General features: G+C 33.5%; 1 protein-coding gene across 9 annotated transcripts in view; it reads left to right on the top strand.

The window, feature by feature from the left end:
* The window catches only part of LOC119632613 (rho GTPase-activating protein 20), a 53,117-nt gene that overhangs the window by 15,620 nt on the left and 16,169 nt on the right, over positions 1–21,328 (top strand). For 4 of the 9 annotated variants that reach the window (XM_038025591.1, XM_038025593.1, XM_038025595.1 and 1 more), the window contains exons 2-5: positions 17,913–18,114; positions 18,192–18,375; positions 18,442–18,504; positions 19,780–20,807. In XM_038025591.1, the coding sequence (XP_037881519.1) occupies positions 17,913–18,114; positions 18,192–18,375; positions 18,442–18,504; positions 19,780–20,807 (1,477 nt within the window). Of the gene's footprint in view, positions 1–10,118; positions 10,226–17,912; positions 18,115–18,191; positions 18,376–18,441; positions 18,505–18,668; positions 18,833–19,779; positions 20,808–21,328 lie in introns of those variants that run through there. The other 5 variants (XM_038025597.1, XM_038025599.1, XM_038025594.1 and 2 more) reach the window with 4 other exon arrangements.

Consider the following 21,328-nt stretch of genomic DNA (forward strand, 5'->3'; position numbering starts at 1 on the left):
TAGACACCTGTTGAAAATGGTCGGGATGTTTTTTTCTTCGGATTTTCTCAACAATTGGTTTGTATGTATTTGTAATGATACGTTGGACTATTGTGAAAAGAAATTATTGCTAAAGAAATCGCTAATTAAAGGTAGGATGTGATAAAGGGGAGGCGAGTCGGTTAACTCAAGACGATTTAGTCGAGGTCACAAGCAGCTCGCATTACCTTGGCCGTCAGTAAGCAGTCAGTAAGTTCTCTATCAAGGCAGTTCTTGACAAGGCTTAGTAGTTACAAACACTTATCAGTGGTAGTTCTGGAAAGAATCCAAGTCGGTGTACAGGGAAAAAATTGACGCAAAGAGAGCTAAACTTGTCTCCTCAGCAGTCAAGGTCGTTTAAAAAAGTAATGACATCGGGAATTTTGTTGATTGATTAGCTAAGAACTGATGAAACGACACCATAAAGGCAGCCATTATTGCAAGCGCTTGAGTCAGTTCGAAGGCGACAGTTTAAAGAAACAAGAAAAACATAATTCGTAACGACGCCCTTTCTTCGCAATAATTAAATTGAGCGAGTTATCCTTAAAGTTAGTGGGGACTTAGTTTGAAGTACAATGAATGGTACACATTATGGCACACTATGTCCTTGCAAAATTACAACTACACTTAATGTTCCTACACAGTCTGCTACTGAACGATTTGTGGGTTTGTTTTCTTTCTATGCCTATTGAGAAAAAACCCTTGGAGTAGTTAGCCGGGATATGGCAATCATTGCATTGTCTGCAAATCTTCTATGAAAACCATTTTTTTTTTTTTTTTTTTTTTTTTTTTTTTTGTTCATCAGTGTCGCTCATGTCTGTGCAGATGTTCAAGTTTTGACAAATTATCGTGAGGTAAAAAAAAGTACAAGTTTTAGTAAAGCAAAAAATTGAATTACTCTTTATCCTCCAATGTCTCATATATAGTTACAGATTACATTGTAAGGCGAAGATTTGTTGTGTCTTCAAGCATAGCTGCGGCGTAAGATAATTCATGACTTTTAAGGCAATTGCGAACCAAGTCATTGAAAGCGATTTGGACGAGATTCGGGTTCGAAATAGCACTTATCATAATAAGCAGGAAGTTAAAATAAATTTCCAAGCTTTAAGCATAATTTTACGATTTCCATGATTACCAATTAAGTCATCACATTCTTTTGCTATATATATGGATGGGGCCCATCCACGACCTAATACGCTTGATATTTCGATTTAATGAAATGAAGGAACGTAGAAAATTGGACTTCGATTCGTAAGGGTGATTTCAATAGAAGGACGAAAAGATAAACACACGCACGCGCACACATACACACGCACACATCACGATCCTTACATAAAAAATGTAATATAAGGTTCCCCGCGTATGCATATTCTCAAGTGTGATAAATTTTTGACAAATCGAATATCGAATGCTCTGCGTAGGCGGATATAAAAAACAATTTGGCTTGATAAAGTTCAGAGGAAATTTGTGTTACAATAATATATGGATAGATTCATGTTTTCTTCTTTAGGTAAATTTGATAAAGCAAACTCTTATATTTTAATATTGGCTTCGCTTTTCATTTTATCTGACACACACAAATAGTCATATTTGTATGCGTACATATTCCACAAGTTTTAAATTTAGCTATACGAGTTTTATATATTAGAAAAATCATTCATCTTTTTTAAAGAAATTCGTATAATTTATACATCATTCTGCCTTAAAAGTGCACCAAGAAAGTCAAATTTGGAAAACGAACGTTTGAAAGGAGTATTTATCTAGATCTTTGGCGTATAGGAAAATTTAAATTCACTTCGGGAGAGGAAAAATTAAATTTTAATCAATTTAATGGATATCGATACAAAATTCCATACGGATATTGAGAAGAGTCCTATGTACATTAGATGCCCAGATAAAGATTAGCTGGTTAATGTTATTCGAAACGGTTGTTAAATTTTTTTCTTCAAAATAAAAATAATTTTTACGTCGGCGAGTGGATCAACTAATTGTTCGCCAATGATCGCGAAACTATATATAAATAAAACGTTGTTTTGTTCAATGACCTACAAAGTTAAATTAAGTGATACATAAGTGAAAACATTATAGTGGGACTCGGTCCACCAGCAAATGCTTTATACCGCTTCGTTTAATGCATTTATACGTAGAACGATTTTTCAAAATATGGCTTTGCATGGGATACGAACGAATCGTTTTCAATTGTGTTCCTTCCGTCCTCGGGTCGAAATGCATTAGTGTAACGAATTTTATCGAAATATCTTAACAATTGCGACCTGTAAGTTGAACAAACAAGCAAACAGGACAGACAGATAGACAGACGGATAGACGAGCTTAGATTGATTCAGAAAGTGATTCCCAATCGATCGGTATAGTAAAAGTTGGATCTATCTACATCTTGGTGTTGCGTACATCCGCACAAATTCAGTATACCACAAATGATGTAGGATATAAAAAGAATATCTGTGCGAGAATTTTATTCTATTCTGCAACTAAATATTAGAAATACAAAGCAGCATTAGGATGCATGTCCTTATGCGAGTATTGGTAATGGACAATTTCAAAAAATTTAATAAAATATCCTTTAATAAAATATACAATGTCATTTATAATATAATAAAAAAATTCTTTTTACATGAATAAACATTTTTTTGCAAATTGTGAGCATGTGAAGATGTCGTTATATTAATAGCAAAGCATTCGTGCACGAAGACTCCAGGCATGCAGTGTATACCTGAAAAATAAATAACAAAGCGCCCGTGCACGAAGACTTCATGCACGCAGTGTATACATGAAAAAAAGAGAAAAAAGAAAAACCCAAGAAAATTATATTCGGTCGAGACCGAATCTTTTATACCAAGCACCGTTATCCTAAAAAGAGTACCAAAAAAAGTACAGAAACTAAATTTTTATGCTCTACAACATTTTCGTAGGTAAGGATAAATTTTTTTTACTTTCAAAATAAAAGTTTTTGTTGCATAGGCAGGGCGCGGTGGGCGTTTTGGGCGTCTCATTTGGGGGGTTGGGTCATTTTCGAAATTCTTTTGCAAGTTTGTAGGCGAACGGAAAAATGTTTACCAGTGATTTTACACAGTTGGGCGGACGGACGCACATGTTTTGGATGCCAATTCCAAATTTAAAATTGCCAAAGAATTTCTATACTTTATGAGGTATGTTTCTGCGCGTTATAAATGTATTGAAAAAGCAACTCAATTTTGATATATCATTATAGTGGGTCGACTTGATCAATTTTTCGATAATTGTCCTGGTACAACATCATCATCCATAAAATATGCGTTAACATTTTTGCACATATATCTGGCATACTTCACGAGTAATGAGCAAAGAAGCAATTTTTTTGTTCATTTTGAAAAACCGAAGTCTTGTCTCAGTTTACGTGATAGTGCAAGCGTGTCGTTCGATCGATTGCAATGCCAATCGCTGTGCACGAAGTGCATATGTCTGCAAACTTGAAGCCGACAGCTTCATTTTAACCTCCAGAAAAATACTTCGAAAAGGCATTACACACTCGGACCGATGGACATGCTTAAATTGATTCAGAATTTGCTCTGCTTATCAAGAATATATGTAGTACGTGTTGCGGTTTACGAAACTTCCTTTTGGGCGTTGAAAAAGTCTTGACAAAATGAATATATCCCTCAATCTTTGGTGATCGCGGTATGAAAAGCAAAAGAAAAACTATTTCCTTAACATGTTTTATTACTTACAGGTTGAAATAATTGATATGTGCATGTGTGTTTGTATAAAATGTGAACGCGAAAGACGAAGAACGCCTTTAAAATACATTATAAATCAAAATCTAAATACAGTAAAACAACAAAATTACAATAATTAAAAGCAAACAACTAACCAACCAATCAATTCCCTTACTTGCTATACCTTAGAAGAAAAAATTGTTTTCTTTTTGTTTTTGGATTTACTTGCAATAGATTTTAATTTTAACTTATGTTATTATTATTATTATTATTATTGTTATTATCGTTATTTTCATTTGTTGTGTTCATGTTCGCTTTTTCTCTGTATTGCAAACATGTACGCATACGAAGAAAAACAAAAGAAAAACAAACAAGTTACACTTATTTGACTTTTTTCATACGTTTTAATTGCAATTGCTCTGCCATCCTCTCCCCTGCCACTACTGCAATAACTCTTTCACTTGTCTGCGCATAAATGTGAATAAATATTTATAGGTTTTTATGTATTGTATTGTGTTACGGACTGCAGTTGTTGTTAAACAATGATTAACTACAATTTGTAGTAAAAGTTGTTGCATTCATTTATTTACAACATAATAATTGATAAAATGACATCATCATTATTGTCATCATGATCTTCTTCATAATTATCATCATCATTCATTCGTTATTATCATAATCATTGTTATGATAAAAAAATCGTCGGTTAATCAGAGGATAGTGAAAGAGAAAAAGCGAGAGAGACAGAGAAAGGGAGAGAGAGAGAGAGAGAGAGAGTGAGTAATCAGAAGACATTATAAAATTTATTAGGGTTCGTTTAATTCATTGATATTCAATATTTAGAGTAAGAAGCGAAGAAAAGAGGAGAGAGAGCGAGAAAGAGAGAGAGAGCTAGTAATATATGAAATTTATTTAATTATATTTTTATTATTGAAATAAAAAGCATTCTTTTGCTTTCTTTTTTATTCACAATTGTGTATGTATGTATGCATGCATGCATGCATGCATGCATCCACGCATATATAACGTATAACGATGACACATAACGAGTAAACGCGAATGGATGCATGAATGAATTTAATCTTGAATAAAGCAGACAATGTTGACTGCTAAAAAGAAAAGTAATGAGGTCTAGTCAGTGTTTTTCACACTTTAACGACTTTATGTCACATTTTACAGACTGGCGTGAAATTTTCTGCTTTTTTGTTGTTGTTGTTCTTTTTTTCATTGTTAAATTCATGCGTTTCATTTGTCACGTTTTGCTTTTTCTTCCCATTTTATGAAAATATTTTATAATATCGCAATTTTTATATCATTCATTGTCTAATAAATCATTTACGTGTATATGTATAAGAACGTATAAATATAATATCCTTTTCATTATGAACGCTGACATGCATGAATTTAACGAATTTTAATGAATTTATTTTCCTGTATTCAAAAACATATTTGACTCGAAAGAGTTTCGCGTATGACAACTAATTCTTTATAAAATTATGATCTCGGAAAATTTGGGCGAACCACCTCAATGTTTCGTTTTACAAGGCGTAACTCGTGATATTCACGAATTCTTCTTAAGGCGATCTTCGTCTCTCAATTTTCATTTAGTCGAACTTTTTGTTTTTTGAACAACAAAAGTACACAGATTTGGGTAAACTAACCTCATTGGAAGCAGATAGACTTTTCTTGTTGTTGCTTTTCTCAATTTTCAAAAAAAAAAAAAAAAGAAACGAATTTTGAATGTCAAGCTTTAACTTCTGTGCGAACGCGCATCCTATCTGCACTGAAGTGTGCGTTCACTGCATTTTTATGCAATCGCCGGCCGTTGAACTTGATCGAATTTTTTTTATCGGTTATATGAAGCATTTCTCTAACAATGTCATAGGTATGACTCCATTTGAACTTGGGACTTGATTATGGCTTTTGCAACAAAATTTTTTTTCTCTTTCTATAAATGCCGGCCGTTGTTCCCTATTTAGGATTTTTGTAATCGCATGGGCGAGGCATCCGTACCATCATTCATTATTAATTCTTTTCTGCTTTCGCTTTGTCGTTTTCCTTTAACATCTTACACAAGCATATGATGTAAACAAAGCCTTTTGAAAAAACTGTTATTTGAATGAAATCTTTGTCCATTCTAACCGGAACATGCACATTTATCCTTCAATATATCCGCCTGATCGGCCGAGTAGGCAAGAGTCTCGACTGGCAAGCCAGTGGTCGCGGGTTCAAATCTCAAGTGCAGTCGAGTTTTTAATGAAGCCAAAAGCCTCAGATGCTCTAGTGCTTTAAGACATTAGTCTTGGAAATTATTCTCTGGCTAAACTAATCATAATAATAATAATAATATCATCATTCAATCTATAAGTATAGCATTGTATTAGTTATGTGCGTGTAAGTGAATAGCTGACAGAGCACTTTAGAAAATGTCACAATTCATTTTTAATTTCTTAAACTTAAACTTAACATTTGTACGAAAGTTGTTGTGCAAGCCAGTGGCACAAAGTCAGCACAACTTCTCGCCTTTTCTAAATGATCGATTGCCTTCCTGCCGGGTTGTATCTCGGCTAAGGTGTATTTTCTAATTAAGCATCATTGAAAAATAGCAAATGTTTATAAAACTCGAACAAAAGCTAAAACATTTGCCAAAAAAAAAAAAAAAAAAATATATATATATATATATATATCATAATTTTTCCATTTTTTTTTTTTTTTCTTAATGTGACAAATCAGTCAGGGCATGTCCCCTATTCGTGTAATGCTATGACTATTCGAAGGAAGAGAGGAAAGAGAAAGAAATAGGGAGGTGGCGGCCGCAGATGTTTAGTGGATGTGTGGCCACAATCGATAACTGTTATGCCCCTTCACGCACTGAACCCTCAACTACAACGCGGCGAGCAAAGAAAACTCTACTGCACTTGAGATTTGAACCCGCGAATACGGACGTGGTAATCGCCGTTCTTATCTACTCGGCTGCTCAGGCGGATAATGTGATGAGAATTCTATATTCCTCAGGTTTTATCGAAAGAAAATGTTTTTTTTTTTCCTTTTTTTTTTTTTTTTTTCTAATAACAAGCTTGTTTTAGTGCAAAATTGACATTGGGTAGCCTTATTGTCCCTGTGGTTTCGGAATACTTACTGACTATGAGATAAACTGAAAAAAACGCTGATAAGCAATTACAGTAATTAATTTTATGACAGTCGACAGATGACAATGCTAGAACAAGCCTGTTAGTTTTTTTTAGTGTTGTACCTTCTAAACTAATGGACGGAATTTCATGCAATCGTGACACGCATCGTTTGAAGGCTAATACTGTGTACATATGTGTTAGACCGAACATTTATTCAGTGATATGAATGATATGTTTGTGAAGAGGTTAAAATGACTGCCTAAGTTGGTATTTTTTGTAGCAACTTCAAATCTTTGTTTTCATTTAAGGCTAAATAGTTGTTATTTACCATGCTTCTTAGCGATTTTTAGCGTTTTATCCAATACCTTGAGATTGTAGTTTTTAGGATGACGCGAATTTTTATATGAAACTTCCAGAAGATCTATTTACAACTGCATTATTTACAAGGACTTAAATGTACAATACTTAATGGCTCCTTCTGGTTTTTTACGATTCAATCAACTCTCTTAACTCTCTTTGGCTCTTTGGCATAGGCTTTTTAAAGTCAGCCATTAATACCAAGCTACCTTCTAATATTTTCGTCTAAATCCCTTTGTCATTCTTTTCGCCAATCGCAGATAGAGCATCATGAATTTGTATTTGGTTTTAAAAAATTTCCTTTCCTAGAATATTGGGCAGTTCGCATACACACATATTCAATTAAACTTGACTTTAACATCATTATTATATTTCACTCGAAATGTCGTTACAAAATAATGCGTATAAATTTCTAATCCAACACCAAATCTCATTACACACATATATACACATACGTTACAACGAAGGGATCGTTCAGTGCCTTCTTCTCATCAAGTGTTTATGTTAATCTCTTACTTTTGCCGCGGACATACGTTCGTGCGTATTTCTAACCTAGCAGTAATTCTGATTACAGCTAGGGGGTCATTCTTCTCAGTACCTTCTTCTCCACAAGTATTCATGTTAATCTTCGCCTTTTTCCCATTGTCATGCTTCTATTCGTAACCGGCTATATTCCAAGACAAGGTTTCCATATTTGAAAGCTTCAAAGCCGATATAATCATATTCGTAACTTATAATTTATAAATTATTTGCTGCGTAAATGTTCCGGTTAGGGCTAATTGTCCAGTTGACATTTTTTGAGTTAATGAACATTTTGTCATTCGGAATTGAAAATTAGGGGAAAGAGAAGAATGAGCAATTAAAAAAAAAAAAATTAATTAAAGAAAATAAACTGACTGAACTTGCAGTCGTCGCCATTTCGCATTGAGTCTATGCATAATTTCTAAAACATAAACTGCAATCGTTTTCCACTCCCAGAGGTGTTCCTTGCAAACCGTAGTAAAGTTTCATTTATTTACGCAGTGAGGAGACCTTGCCCCTAAATGCACAAAAAAAAAAAAAAAAAAAAAAAAAAAAAAAACGTGCAACAAAAGCTCTAATTTGCGAATCGTTATTGCCTTCGACGAAAACAAGTATTCGAAGGATTCCGAACCGCAATTAATGGCTGTACAGAGCTTAGGTATAATTTCAATGCAATTTATTTATTTACTTGTTAAATCAATGGACGTAACGTTGCGTGCGTTTTCATGTCCGCGACATCTTAACAATTTAAATTGATGCTTATTGCACAGGTATTGATGAAAGCGCATTGAAAGACTTTATCTGTTAGCAAAATTACAATTTCGATAGCGCCCACGTAAAGGCAAAAAACAGCTGCACCCGTTGCGAGAGATTCACTCAAAATGAAGCTTTTGTATGGCTTAGGCACGTATTTTGTTTACTTTTTATGCTGTTTGCTTTGCTTCGTTCAAAGGTTTTTATCGATTTCCACGTTTTCCATTTTTACACAAAGCAGCCCTCTATGTCTATGGGCTATGAATACATTATCACTTTTATGTTTGCGCAAAATTTAATTAGTTATTACTTATTGTTTTTGATTGTAATGGTATGGTCGGGGGGGTCGTTGCTTGCTTGCTTGCTTGCTTGCTTGCTTGCTTGCATGCATTGGTTGATCTCAATTTTTTTTTCTTTCTTTCTCTCTCTCTCTCGCTCTCACGAATATGTTTTTTTCAAATTTGTGAATTAATATTTTTAATTTTTTTTTTTTGGTTTTATGTGTGTGAGAAACGATAACAAAATGAAGCAAAATTAAGGTCAATGTCGTTGCAATTCTTTACCAACATTTTATTATTAACCGGTTTTAATTCAAAAACGTAGTAAAAACACTCATTTCTTCTTCTCCTTGCACTTACCCTAATATAAATTCTTATCAAATTCTCTTATCAAAGCACCCCCCCTTTCCACTCTTTTTGTATTTAACAGCAACATCAAATTAATTTTGGTCTTGAAAGGCAGAGAACTCATTGTAAGTTTCGCTATAATATAGGATAACATTTCCATAAGCATTTTTCAAATTAAAAGTGCGCTTTGCCATGGATTATTCTATGACTATTTATAGACAACTTACTTGGAGGATGATGCTGTTCACTTAGGGTCTTTCGCAGCAAAGCTTGGTTTCCTTTTTACACCTTACCTTTCTAACTATTGAACCACACAGACGAATATATATATATATATATATACATACAGACGTTGGTGACTATCATTCATAATCAAAACCTGTTTACTACCGTTTTTTATGGTCGAAATATCAAACTTAGCTTCTAATCAGGTCCGACATTTAATTGCAAAATTAGTCAATCTACACTTTCGATAGTTTGCGAGAAGCTTGCGATGGTAATCGATACCTAGTTTTTAATGAGATTTTTTTAATTTTCAACAAATAAATATTCGCTAAAAACATAGGACAAACTTCATTTAATATTTTGTGATGGCAATTTAACAAACACAACGGAATGTCTTTTGTCGTAAAAAGGAAAAAGGGCAAAAAAAAGTAGAAAAATAAAAAGACTTTTGATGAATATCAAGCAAAGGGCTCGGTTTGAGCTTATATGCGCGTTCCTTTTTTTTATTATCGAATTCTTGCGAAATATTGTTTAACTTATTTACGTTGCCTGAAACTTTAATCACATTTCCCATCAGTATGTTTTGTGAGTTCGCTCAACAGTTTGTGTCGCCTAATTGAAATTGTGATTCATACATACATATATATATATATATATATATCAGAATAGCGGTATGCATCAAATTTGTTGTTTAAGTTTTCTATTATTTCGATTTTTTCTGAAATAGTGCAAGAATTTCAAGCAAAACATTTTTTTTTTTTAACGATATTACGAAAATCTGCTACACTTGTTATAAAAACACATTTGCGATATTTATTATGATAAAATAACTTGGCGCACATGTCGGGATTGATTTCATTTGCGATTGCATGATGAGTGTGTAAGTAAAGAAACCTAATAAAAATAAAAATAAATGATGCTAATATTTCCCATGATATTTTGCTAGAATATTATTATTATTATTATTATTATTATAAATTTCGCCAGAGAATCAATTCTAAGATTAAAGTCTTTCGTCTTTTTATTAAAAACTCTACTGCACTTGAGATTTGAACCCACGATCATTGACTCTTGTCTACTCGGCCACTCAGGCTTATTTGCTAGAATATTATATCTAATAAGCGAATTAAAAGGAGTTCAGGAGTTATCTGGCGAACAGTGACACTTAGCCTGACCTCCTTCTAGAGTCGTTACTATTTCAGCTTTTTTCGTGAAAATAAATTGAAATTAAAATTTCATTGTTAATTTTGTATATTAAACGGATAGTAATCCGATCAGGGGACCCTTATTGGATCGGATCACCGAGAGATCACAATAATATTTTAAATCTTTGAAATTGTTGAAACGTTTTCTTTTTAGGTGCATAGCATTTTCAACAAGGTAATCCATTTTGGTAGAAAATTATGTATAGCCAGACCTGGTATTATTGGTACTTAGAAGCCTTTTTGTTATAAATAAAAGTTTGCAAAAAAATGTTGAAACTTCATGCGCGCCTTATATATAAGCTCACAACTTGAACCAGGTCGAACTGATCCGCCGTGGTAGTTATGGCGTTAACCCTTGAATACATATTGTTGTTACATTCGAGATTCCATATGATTTTAAAATTAATTTGTTAAAAAGATTTCAATAAAAAAAATTAAAAACAAAATGCATTTAACCGTTAAAAAGACCGTTAAAACTCTATGAAAAGGTTGAAATTTTAAGCATACGATCGAGATCTACATCGCTATGCATTTAAGTGCTAAAAGAAAAACCCCCATAGACAATGTGAAAATTTAGTTTTCAATTTTTCTCTTCATACATACAATATATTAAACAAACTTATGTTAATTTTTTTTTTTTTGTTAATAATTTAATTAAACGTCTATTTAAAAAGAAAAATATATGGCATAAATTATTGTTATTACTCATACATTTACAAGCATTGTCCGGTATTGTGAGACCAAAGTTGAACATAATAAGTAGTATTTAGTGAGGAGTGTGAGAAATTGCATATTCCAATGGATTCAATGTCGAAAGCGTCTATTGCCCTGCTTTTCGAACACGAGGTCGAGCGATCTTCATACGCTAGAAAATCACTCTGTTGCGCCTTTTTTGCAAATTGCTTTCTTTTGCTGCTTGCTTTAGCTTTTTACCCAGTAATAATTACTTTTGCTTGAAGCCAGTTATACATAACACAACTATCACATATATCTCCTTGAATAAATAAATCGAAAGAATCGAGAAAAAAAAGACAAAAATATATATATATATGTACGTACACAACTCATGGCACCTGTATACGTAATATGTGTTTATATGTATTCTCTATAAGATTTTGTTTCCCTATACAGACAAACGCGATGGCGATTAGGGAAGATTATAGACGGAGTAGAGTTATTAGTACGCAGAAACATATAGAATGGTAGCAATTACTATTGCAGGCAAATTGTTGCAAAATGCCTCTAGAATGGCATCATGTTGCGCGATATGTGCGAGCTTATAACAATTGATAAAAGCAAATAAACCTAGTGAAGACCCCTTCAAATCTAGTTTTCAACTAGTGCGCTGACTGGTGTTAAAAACAATCAAAAACATTTTTTTCTTACTTCTTCAATGTAATGGAATTTACAACATTTGCGGTGACAAATGGGCGACAACTCTAAGCTGAATGCATTTTATTTATGTATTGTAAATGCGAATCTATGAGATTTTAGATTTTAGATAGTAATGCAAGTGATTCTGTATTTAAAAAAGCGCCGCCTCCACATCCTTTTTCTTAGTATTGTAGTGTTGCATACCAATAGAATATCAATAAATAAATTAAAATGCTTTCGATTCAAACAAAGACCGAGCATTATTTACACCACTTCACAATACAAGTCTTTACTTATTTTTAAAATATCGCAAATCATATCCGAACGGCTTAAAATACGAATCGAAGTATTCCATAGTTAGTAGAGAGTCTCTAACTTTCTTAAAGACGTCGTTGCTTTTCATCGATTTTGTTTCATGAGAACCGTGGTACGTGGTAAGGGGTCCGAAAATCGAATCCAATCTAATCCAAACTTATCGCAATACATTTATAATTTGTGTCCAAAAAGTAAGAGCAATTTAATGTTTTTCCTTTTCAAATATATTCGAACCTCTTTTTGCGAACAGCTTGACACAAATAACGCATAACTTTCAAATAATATTCCTTGTTAAGAGATTGGCCCAGTTGAAGGAATTTGTAGTGTGTAACACCACAATAATCGAAGGAAAGTGCTTAAGATCAGCTTGATTTTTGACCGATTTTGGCGCCGTTTTTTTTTTTTTTTGGGTATTGGCTCACTTTTTGCACGACATTCGCTTGGGTTGGGTGATCGTGTAGATGCGTTTCCTGATAGTCGAAAATCATCTTTCCTCAAGCAAGCAAGCAAGCAAGCAAGTATTGTAAAAATCGAAAAAATACTTTTTCGGGTCGCACAAAACCAAGCGCCGCTGTAACATGATCAGATTCAGATCAAATAGAAAAAAGTGTTTCTGATATTCGATATATATGCGTGCAGTTGAACTTGAATCTTGAGTCTTGTTCTTTACTGATCGCAAAATTACGTGTAATTATTACATTTGTCACGAAACACTAAACATTCGATCTTGTTGTCGTGCAAAGATATTTTATTTGTAAGAACTTTTATGAGAAAACGGATTCAATGTCAAAATATTTTCCTTCGTAAGAAATATTAAAAATTGTAAATCGCGTTGCGATGGGAAGTGGTGGAAAAGATTCGCCTTCCGATAAACTAACTGGACCTATAGGTTGAATATAAAAATCCATGGACAGACTTTCAGACGGATGAGTTTAAATCGAATCAGAAAATGCTTCTAAATTCAACGGCATATAGTATAAATCGAATATGTCATCTGTTACATCTGTACAAACAGTGCATTCTACACAACATGTCGTGCATAGAGGCGTTTTTTTTGAAAAACAACCCACCCTCGCTAAATTTTCGAGTCATATTTTTAGAAAACGTTACACTAGACACAAAATTGTGATCTGTAAGATAGGCATCGCTTCTCGGAACCTGTCGCGCCTCTTTTTTGCATGAAGAACAAATTTCTTTTAATCCATAAGACTGGTACTCACTCCATCCGTATGCATGAGTCCGCATTATTAATCATAATAAATATTTTCATTTCTTATTTTCTATAAACTTGGAAAAATAAACCTATTTTTAGTGCACACAATGGGATATATTGCATACATCATATGCCTTAAGTAATCATACAAGTCCACTTATTTATTTTTAATGTCGACAAAAGGAGAGAGAAGAAGCAATTGCTATTATTATTTATTTTATTATGCATATGAAAGAAGGAAAGACAAATTTGTTGTTTTGTGTTAATTGGTTACTCTTACGGAATACTTAACCTTTGAAAGAAAATGAAATTTTGTGTTGCAAAGTTACAGTTAATTGGCTTTTAATTCAAATCAAACAACAAAGAAATAATTAATAAACAACAGCAATGAAAATAGAAATCTAATTAATTGCTCGACAGGCTACTATTGACAATTTTCGTGCTTATGATAACTATCGGTTTGTACGTGTTCTCAAGCAAATTGATCAAGTGGTGGGCATGTGCAAATAGAAGTCTGCATTGACCACAACAATTCTTAAGAATTATAAAAGGAAAACGGAAATAATTTAATAAATAAATACTTATATGTTCGCCCTGGTAAATAAAAAATAGTACAACATTTTCAATCGGCAGGAACGGAACTCGAGAATTGTAATAACCTCTCTAGCATTCTCTCTATCGATGTAAGCCCTTGAGAGTTTCATTATTCATACCAGATATTACAAGTAAGAAAATTATATTCGACTGCGATGGAATTTCCAATTTGCATCGATCTTTAGATTAGAAAAAATGCGGAACGAATTGATCATAAATATCCGAGAATTCATTTTTGTTTTTAGGTAAATTTGAAGGCGTATGCCTTGTTCTATGTATAGTCCAATAATAGCCCTAAACTTCTCTCATCTTTTATAAGACCTTGCAACAGTTATTGGTGAAAATGTATCAATGCACATGAGATTTAAGTTCGACGATTTCGACATTTCTCTCTACCGATAATAAAAGGTTTCCATTGAAGCGCTCAAAATTGCATTTCCGACCTTCATCACTTTCGTTGTTTAATTTGAAGAGATCTACTGCCCCAGCCTTTCAAACACTTTTAGGAACTTATGGTGATGCGCTGCTCCATCATATCCCAATTGTATTTGATGTCAATGACAAAGAACGGCCTGTGGACGGACACCCAAGAAAGTTCGAAGAGAATGAATTGCAAGACTTATTGGACGAAAACCCAGCTCAAGCTATAAGAGCATAAGCATTCACACCGACACCGAAGCGGTACGTTCATGGCCATAAAGTTTTCCTGTGCATACGATGGAGATCAGCAAGATATATAGTGTATTGGGAGCTAATAAAAAAACCGAATGTAGCTGTTACTGCGCCCTCGGTCACATGTTGCAACAATTTTCAAGAATATACTGTTGCAGCTCGAACGAAAAGCTCTGCCACACCCAGCCAACCTACTCTCCAGACAGACAGCGCCTTCTGATTACCATTCGCTCAGATCGATGCAGCTTGACTTGGCTGACACGCAGTGTCAAAATCGTAAAGAAATGCGAAAATGAGTCGATGATCGCAATCCGCTGTCAAATCAATGTCGTTGTTTCGACACAGGGGTCGCCATGTCGCTAAAAAGATGGGAAAAAGTTGTTGAAAATTACGCCAAATATTTCAACCAATACATGCACATTGTATACATTTTTCTCAATAAATTCCATTTTCAAGTGAAAAAACAGGCAACTGATCCTTTCATGCTATACGCACACAAAAGACAGCGATATTTGTGTATCGTTGTAAGAGCAGTTCGAACAAAGAATTAGACATCTGCTGACACCTGTGTTAATCGGAAAGAGTAAAGCTTGCTGATAACAGCAGGAGACGGAGAAGAGAAGAAAGAAAGAAGAATTGCGAAACATCTTCTAAGCGAGTTTAGGTTTTTATATTTATCATATTTTGCGTGATATCATGACTTTAGGCAAATTCCGCTCACTTTTCGTGCCAATTGCATGAGCTATTGTTGATAGCTTTCCCGGGTGATAGATTGCTCACTCTGCATAATGATTGTGTGGGCTGCAGATATTGTAACGGGTTCACCGCTTATCGCACGTGAAGATTTAACAACACTATCCTCCAATTTAAACAGGCAGCGTACACTTCCCTTGAAATGGAGTTTCTTTTCTTTAGGCAAATCTACACCTATATAAAGCTTCTAAAGAAACTGATCATTTATGCAATCGCGCATAACTTAACAAGTTAACTGTGTCGTTCTCCTTGCAAAATGGGCATTTAAATTGCGTCGGAAAAATTTAGCCTGACGAGTATACTCGTCGTGATACAATGGAGTCTGTGTAATGTGAAATTAGATTGTAATGAAATAACAAGATCACACACACACACACACCTATATATATATATATATATATATATTCTAAAATACACATTCATCATAATGATAAAATTTTATGAAGACATTCCGCAAGGACACATGGACGGATGATGAAGTATACATATTTATCATATATACATTTAACTGATTAAAGATGATACTTTCAAATAGAGGATTTATAATTAAATTGAGAGCAATACTACAAACTGCTTTGATTCTCGTTTAGAACACGGGCGAAGCTATATTCACACAGACAATACTACAATATGTACGTAGAACAAGTTTGAAACTTTTACGCGAATATAACGAACGTTTCACTTTCATTAATAACTGCTCTACATTTTCATGGATGCAAGATGTGACGCCTGCCTAGCGTCTCTAAGAATTCTACGCTTATTAAAGTTGATTTATTAAACAATTGTGAATGCTTTACGATTCTTGATATTATCATGAAATGTAAAATTATTTATTATGATATGTTTTTTTAATTACTGGAATATTTTTCGCGTTCAGCGCAAGCAGGGGACCGGATGAAGATGAGGTTATGAAGTCGGCCCAGTGTCTTACAGTGTGCGCAGTTTTAAAGTAGATTCTTGGGACTAAAAGTGTTCTCAAAACAAGTTTTCTCCAAATCAATATAAAACATAATAACAAATTTGAAATAATTTTATTATTCATAGATATCTTTTTAATATTATAAATAAAATTTATAATAATATCTTTTATAACTCATATGGTTTATATTTTCTGTTTTGTGCTCATCAGCTCATTTAATGTTTGATATAATTTTTACAAACACACATACACACACATACACGCACACCCCCCGACAATTTGCGTTTGCCCTCTTGCAGTGAGCTTCCCTTGGACACGCTAAAAAATTGACCCCAACTTATTTAGTGCATTGTTTTTTTTTTTTTTTTTTTTTTTTTTTTGTTCCAAAAAAATAATGACACATCTACTGCATTTTTATAAACATTCGCGTCACTCTCTAGATGAGTTTACGGGCATGAATGTGTACACATGTGAGCGTACATTTGATATAAGTAATGATTTTTGTTGTTTATTTATTATTCACATGATGTATGAATCAAAATGGATCGCATAACTAATCCATGGTAAATGATTCATTAAATTAACTGATAAGAAAATACTTTTTCTTCATTCGCTACTCATTTCTGCTACTGCAGAACTGTTGCGTGCGTGCGCCTCCTTTCAAGTTAATTGTAAATATCCATGAAAATGTTGTTGTGCCCACACATTGCAAGGAATATAATAAATTACATAAAGACTTGCAATTTGTAGGAGCATTCTCGATCAGCGCCATTGCCAAAGTTACTCTATGCCTAAATCTATACACTTCTCATATACACAATATATTCATATGTGATATGCATTTCGAAAATTTCTGATAACTTTCATCATTTATTTGATACTTTCAAAATGTTGCGTGTGTGCGTTCAGTCATGTATTCAAGCATAAGTTTTTCTCTTATTCGGTAGGGCTTTAAAATATCAATTGTCTCTTAATATTCCACAGGCACTTGTGGCAAAAGTAGAGTCACTTTTTGTTTTTTATTGGACCGATATATTCAGAATAGTTTTCTGAATCGATTTAACCGTAGCTGTCTGGCCTGTATGTGTACCGTCTGATGTTTGTCCGGGTGTTGTAGTCTTCAAACTGCAGGTCGGAATTTTTCACATATTTGATGATACACCGACATATACTAGATCAAGGGGGAGGGGACTCTATTCAAAATGGTTCAGATCGGGACACTTTTCCAACAACTTCACATATATAATGCCTTATTTTGAAAAGTTGGTGACTATATATGAAAAAATATATAATGTCACGAATGTCACGGTATGGAACGGGTATTGAATGATCGGCCGTAGCCGATTGTAATATTTTTACTTGATTTTTTTAGAAATAGAGATAAAGTTGTGTTGCATTAATAATAATTATAATATGAATAATTTATTTATTATTATTTAATTAATTTGCATTATTATTATTTATATGTGTTATTTATTAATATAACTTATATTAATTAAAATTTATTATTTGATAATTTCAGATTATTTACATCACTGCCAAAATATACGCAACATTTATTAGTTTTACTATTTGGTACATTTCGGGTAATTGCCAGTAACGCCGCTCATGCCGGCACCGGTATGACTAGCGAAGCTTTAGGTGTTTCGGTTGCTCCTAGTTTCTTTCAATCGTGCGTCAGTGACGGCAAAACGGCTCGTATGGAAGATGTGCTAAAATTTAAAGTAAATAATTCAAATTAAGTAAACGAAAGGTCAATAATTTGTTATTTTATATACATTTCATTATTTATTGCGTTTAGGTCGCCACAAAGATTATGAAACATATTATCGATAAATTTGCTACGCATGATTTATTCGGTCGCGATAATTATGAATATTATGCTCGTGTTACGGGACGTATATTGAAAGTGCAAGACGAGTGGATTTGCAGTTTTCAATATCCCCCACCGCCCAGGGGTAAAGTAGCGCAACAAAAGTATGCGTGTAAGTAATTTAAGATTAAATTTCTTCCTTTCTATCATTTTATTGAAATCCTTTTATTGCTTTTAGTGCAACATTCATTGGAGGCCGAGAAAACGTGGCTGCAATGTCAATGCGAACGCTGGGGTTTACGTGAGTATATATATATATATATATATTTATATATATATATATATTTATTTATTTATTTATTTAATGTTGTCGTCGTCGTCGTCGTTGTTGTCGTCGTTATCGTTGTATGTGGGTTATATTGTTTTTACTTGACATCTTTTCTGTTCTCTGTGGTGGTTAACCAGCACTATTTTGTTGAATTATTAACCATGACTAATTTGTGGGAAGGTTTAATTGTTTAACGAAATTTCAATACTAATAACAACAACACGATATTCTCAATTTATCATAAAAGACAAAAGTATTGTCGTTTTCTATTTCTTCTCTCTCTCTCTCTCTCTCTCTCTCTCTCTGTTTCTATCTCTATCATGAATTATTAATTACCATACACTACTGTTTTTATTTCGATTTCTTCTTCATTTTAAGTTTTCTATGATTTAAAATCGAATTTGAGACTTTTAAAAGAAAGCAAAGATTAGAGCTCTCGCTGAGAATGATGAATGAATTCAGCTAAACAGTTTCTCTTTCCTTCTTCTCTTTCCTTCCTCTTCTTCTTCTTTCACTTTCTTATTATCTCTCGTCCTTTCTGCCTTTGCGTATATATTATTGTTAAGCGTAAAAAAAAAATAATTGAACTGATATAATAACGATTCTTGCATGCAATCTTGCTCGAATTCTTACTTAAAAATAATATATTGCTGGTAGTAAAAGTAAAAAAATTCCTAATTCCTAGAATGTAAACTAAAGTAGTCCAACTTACTTACGACGATAGTATAAATTAAATTGCGATTGATATATAGAATGCAATCTTCATGCCTTCTCTATGAATACACATCTGATGGAGATTGCATCCCAGTAAAATTGTATTCGCCTAATATTCCTACAAGCAACATTTCATTACCTTAAAATCACTATAAATCGGGCGATACAACAAATTTCACAAAAAAAAAAAAAAAGACTTTGACAAAAAGACAGAGAAAGTACGAGAAATAGTAAAGAAAAGAGAGGAAAGGCAAATTTCTTTTGTATCGTTTGTATATATAGAGGTCTTTAAGGAAAATCTTTTCCTTTGACGCTATTAGAAATAAGAAAGAAACCATGCCTTTCTCTCCTTCCTCTTTTCGCTCTTTTTCTTTTCTCTTTTACTTCTTTTATTTTTTTTTTTTTTTTTTTTTTTTTACTTAATTCTCTTAAAAAATAAAACAATAAAAAAAATAAAAAAAAAAATAAACAAATAAATGCCGCTGTCTCTTTTTAATATGTTTGTTGTGTGTGTGTGTGTATATGTTCGTACAGTTGCTCAAGAAGAATCGCGCTCAACGCCTGCCTTGCTAACCAGCTCCAGTTCTGCTTTAGACAATAGCGCTGTATCACTGGGAGTAACACCTGAACATTCATTTATGGAATCTTGTGCTCGACTCTCTGTCTCTTTAGAAGGACCGGGTCTATTCGCAATGACCTCTTCACCGTTGCCCGTTCGCAAAACGCTCAATCATTCAAGAGACGGTATAGATGGCGATGACGACGAGGACGACAACGATGATGTGGACAATTACGACGAAGATCAAAATAGTGGGCTGGGTAATGATAATGATAACACTATCCATTATTGTGGAAACGATGCAGATTTAACGGCTGAATTAGACCTGGATATTGAAGATGACGATGATGACAAAGATGATGAGGAAGATGATCAACAACAGCATGAAAAATTCAATAATGGAATAAAAAATGGCAACTTTTATATAAGCGGTAATTATGAGAGAATTCGTAAATTGGGACGCCTGACGATGAAAACTGAGCGAGGAGAAAATAAAACCGTTAGGGGAGAAAGTCTGGCTACTAACGATAATTTGGATGATGTCGATGGCGATCGCGATGGCGCAATGAGGAGTGCGGGCAAACGCCGCTTTAGGCAATATAAAAAGAATACACCAAATAGTAGTTCAGCTCAAATGAGAGTACAAATGCAACAACAAAGACGTTTACGATCGACTAATAGTGGCTCCAAATCATTGGACGATGAAAATTGCCAATATATCGATGATTACGAATTTTTAAATAAATCCAATAGTAGAATTAATAATGCAGCAACCACTTCCAATACCGTAATGAAAACAACAATTCCAGATTCGGTGGCTTCAACAATGAAAGGGCGCTTTTGTAGTCGCTGCAAACATGGTATACGTCATTCGTCATCATGCTCATCGTCTAACGTCTCCACAGGTGGCACTAACACTAACGGCAGCGGCATGACCATGGAAGAGCTAAGAGCTGTTAATCGTTATGCCGAAAGCACCAAAAGTTTGTCATATTTGCCACAGGTGAGGGATGAATTCTTGCTTGCTTCAAGGATTTCGGTATAAATGTTATATCATTTAATTTTAATTAAATTTTTTATTTCATTATTATTCTTCTTTTTTTTTTTTTTTTCTTATTGAACTAAAATTTCATTAGCTAAAAAAAAAAAAATTGTAGTTATGTAGTTGTAATATATATTATTTTTACATCTTTTGTTTTTCTCTTTTTTTTTTTTTTTTTTTTTTTTTGTTTTTGTTTGTTTTGTTCGTTTTCAAAAGAATTTATTTGAATACTTTGCATTCGAGACCAGCTTGCTAGGAAATTTGAAAATTTAATAAGCAAGAAAATCCTGAAGATATATTTAATATTTTTAATATATACATACATACCATTCGAGTGTTTGCGCTTACTTAACACCCTCTAATTTCTCTCACACCGACCGATTCACATAAGCGCCAAACGCTCACACTTCATTACAAACATAGAAAAATATTAACGAAGATTCGGCCGGCAGTCAAAAGAAGAAGACTTACACGAAAATCGA

Source organism: Glossina fuscipes, unplaced genomic scaffold (genome assembly GCF_014805625.2).
Source record: "Glossina fuscipes isolate IAEA_lab_2018 unplaced genomic scaffold, Yale_Gfus_2 1, whole genome shotgun sequence".
In the NCBI taxonomy this organism is placed as follows: domain Eukaryota; kingdom Metazoa; phylum Arthropoda; class Insecta; order Diptera; family Glossinidae; genus Glossina; species Glossina fuscipes.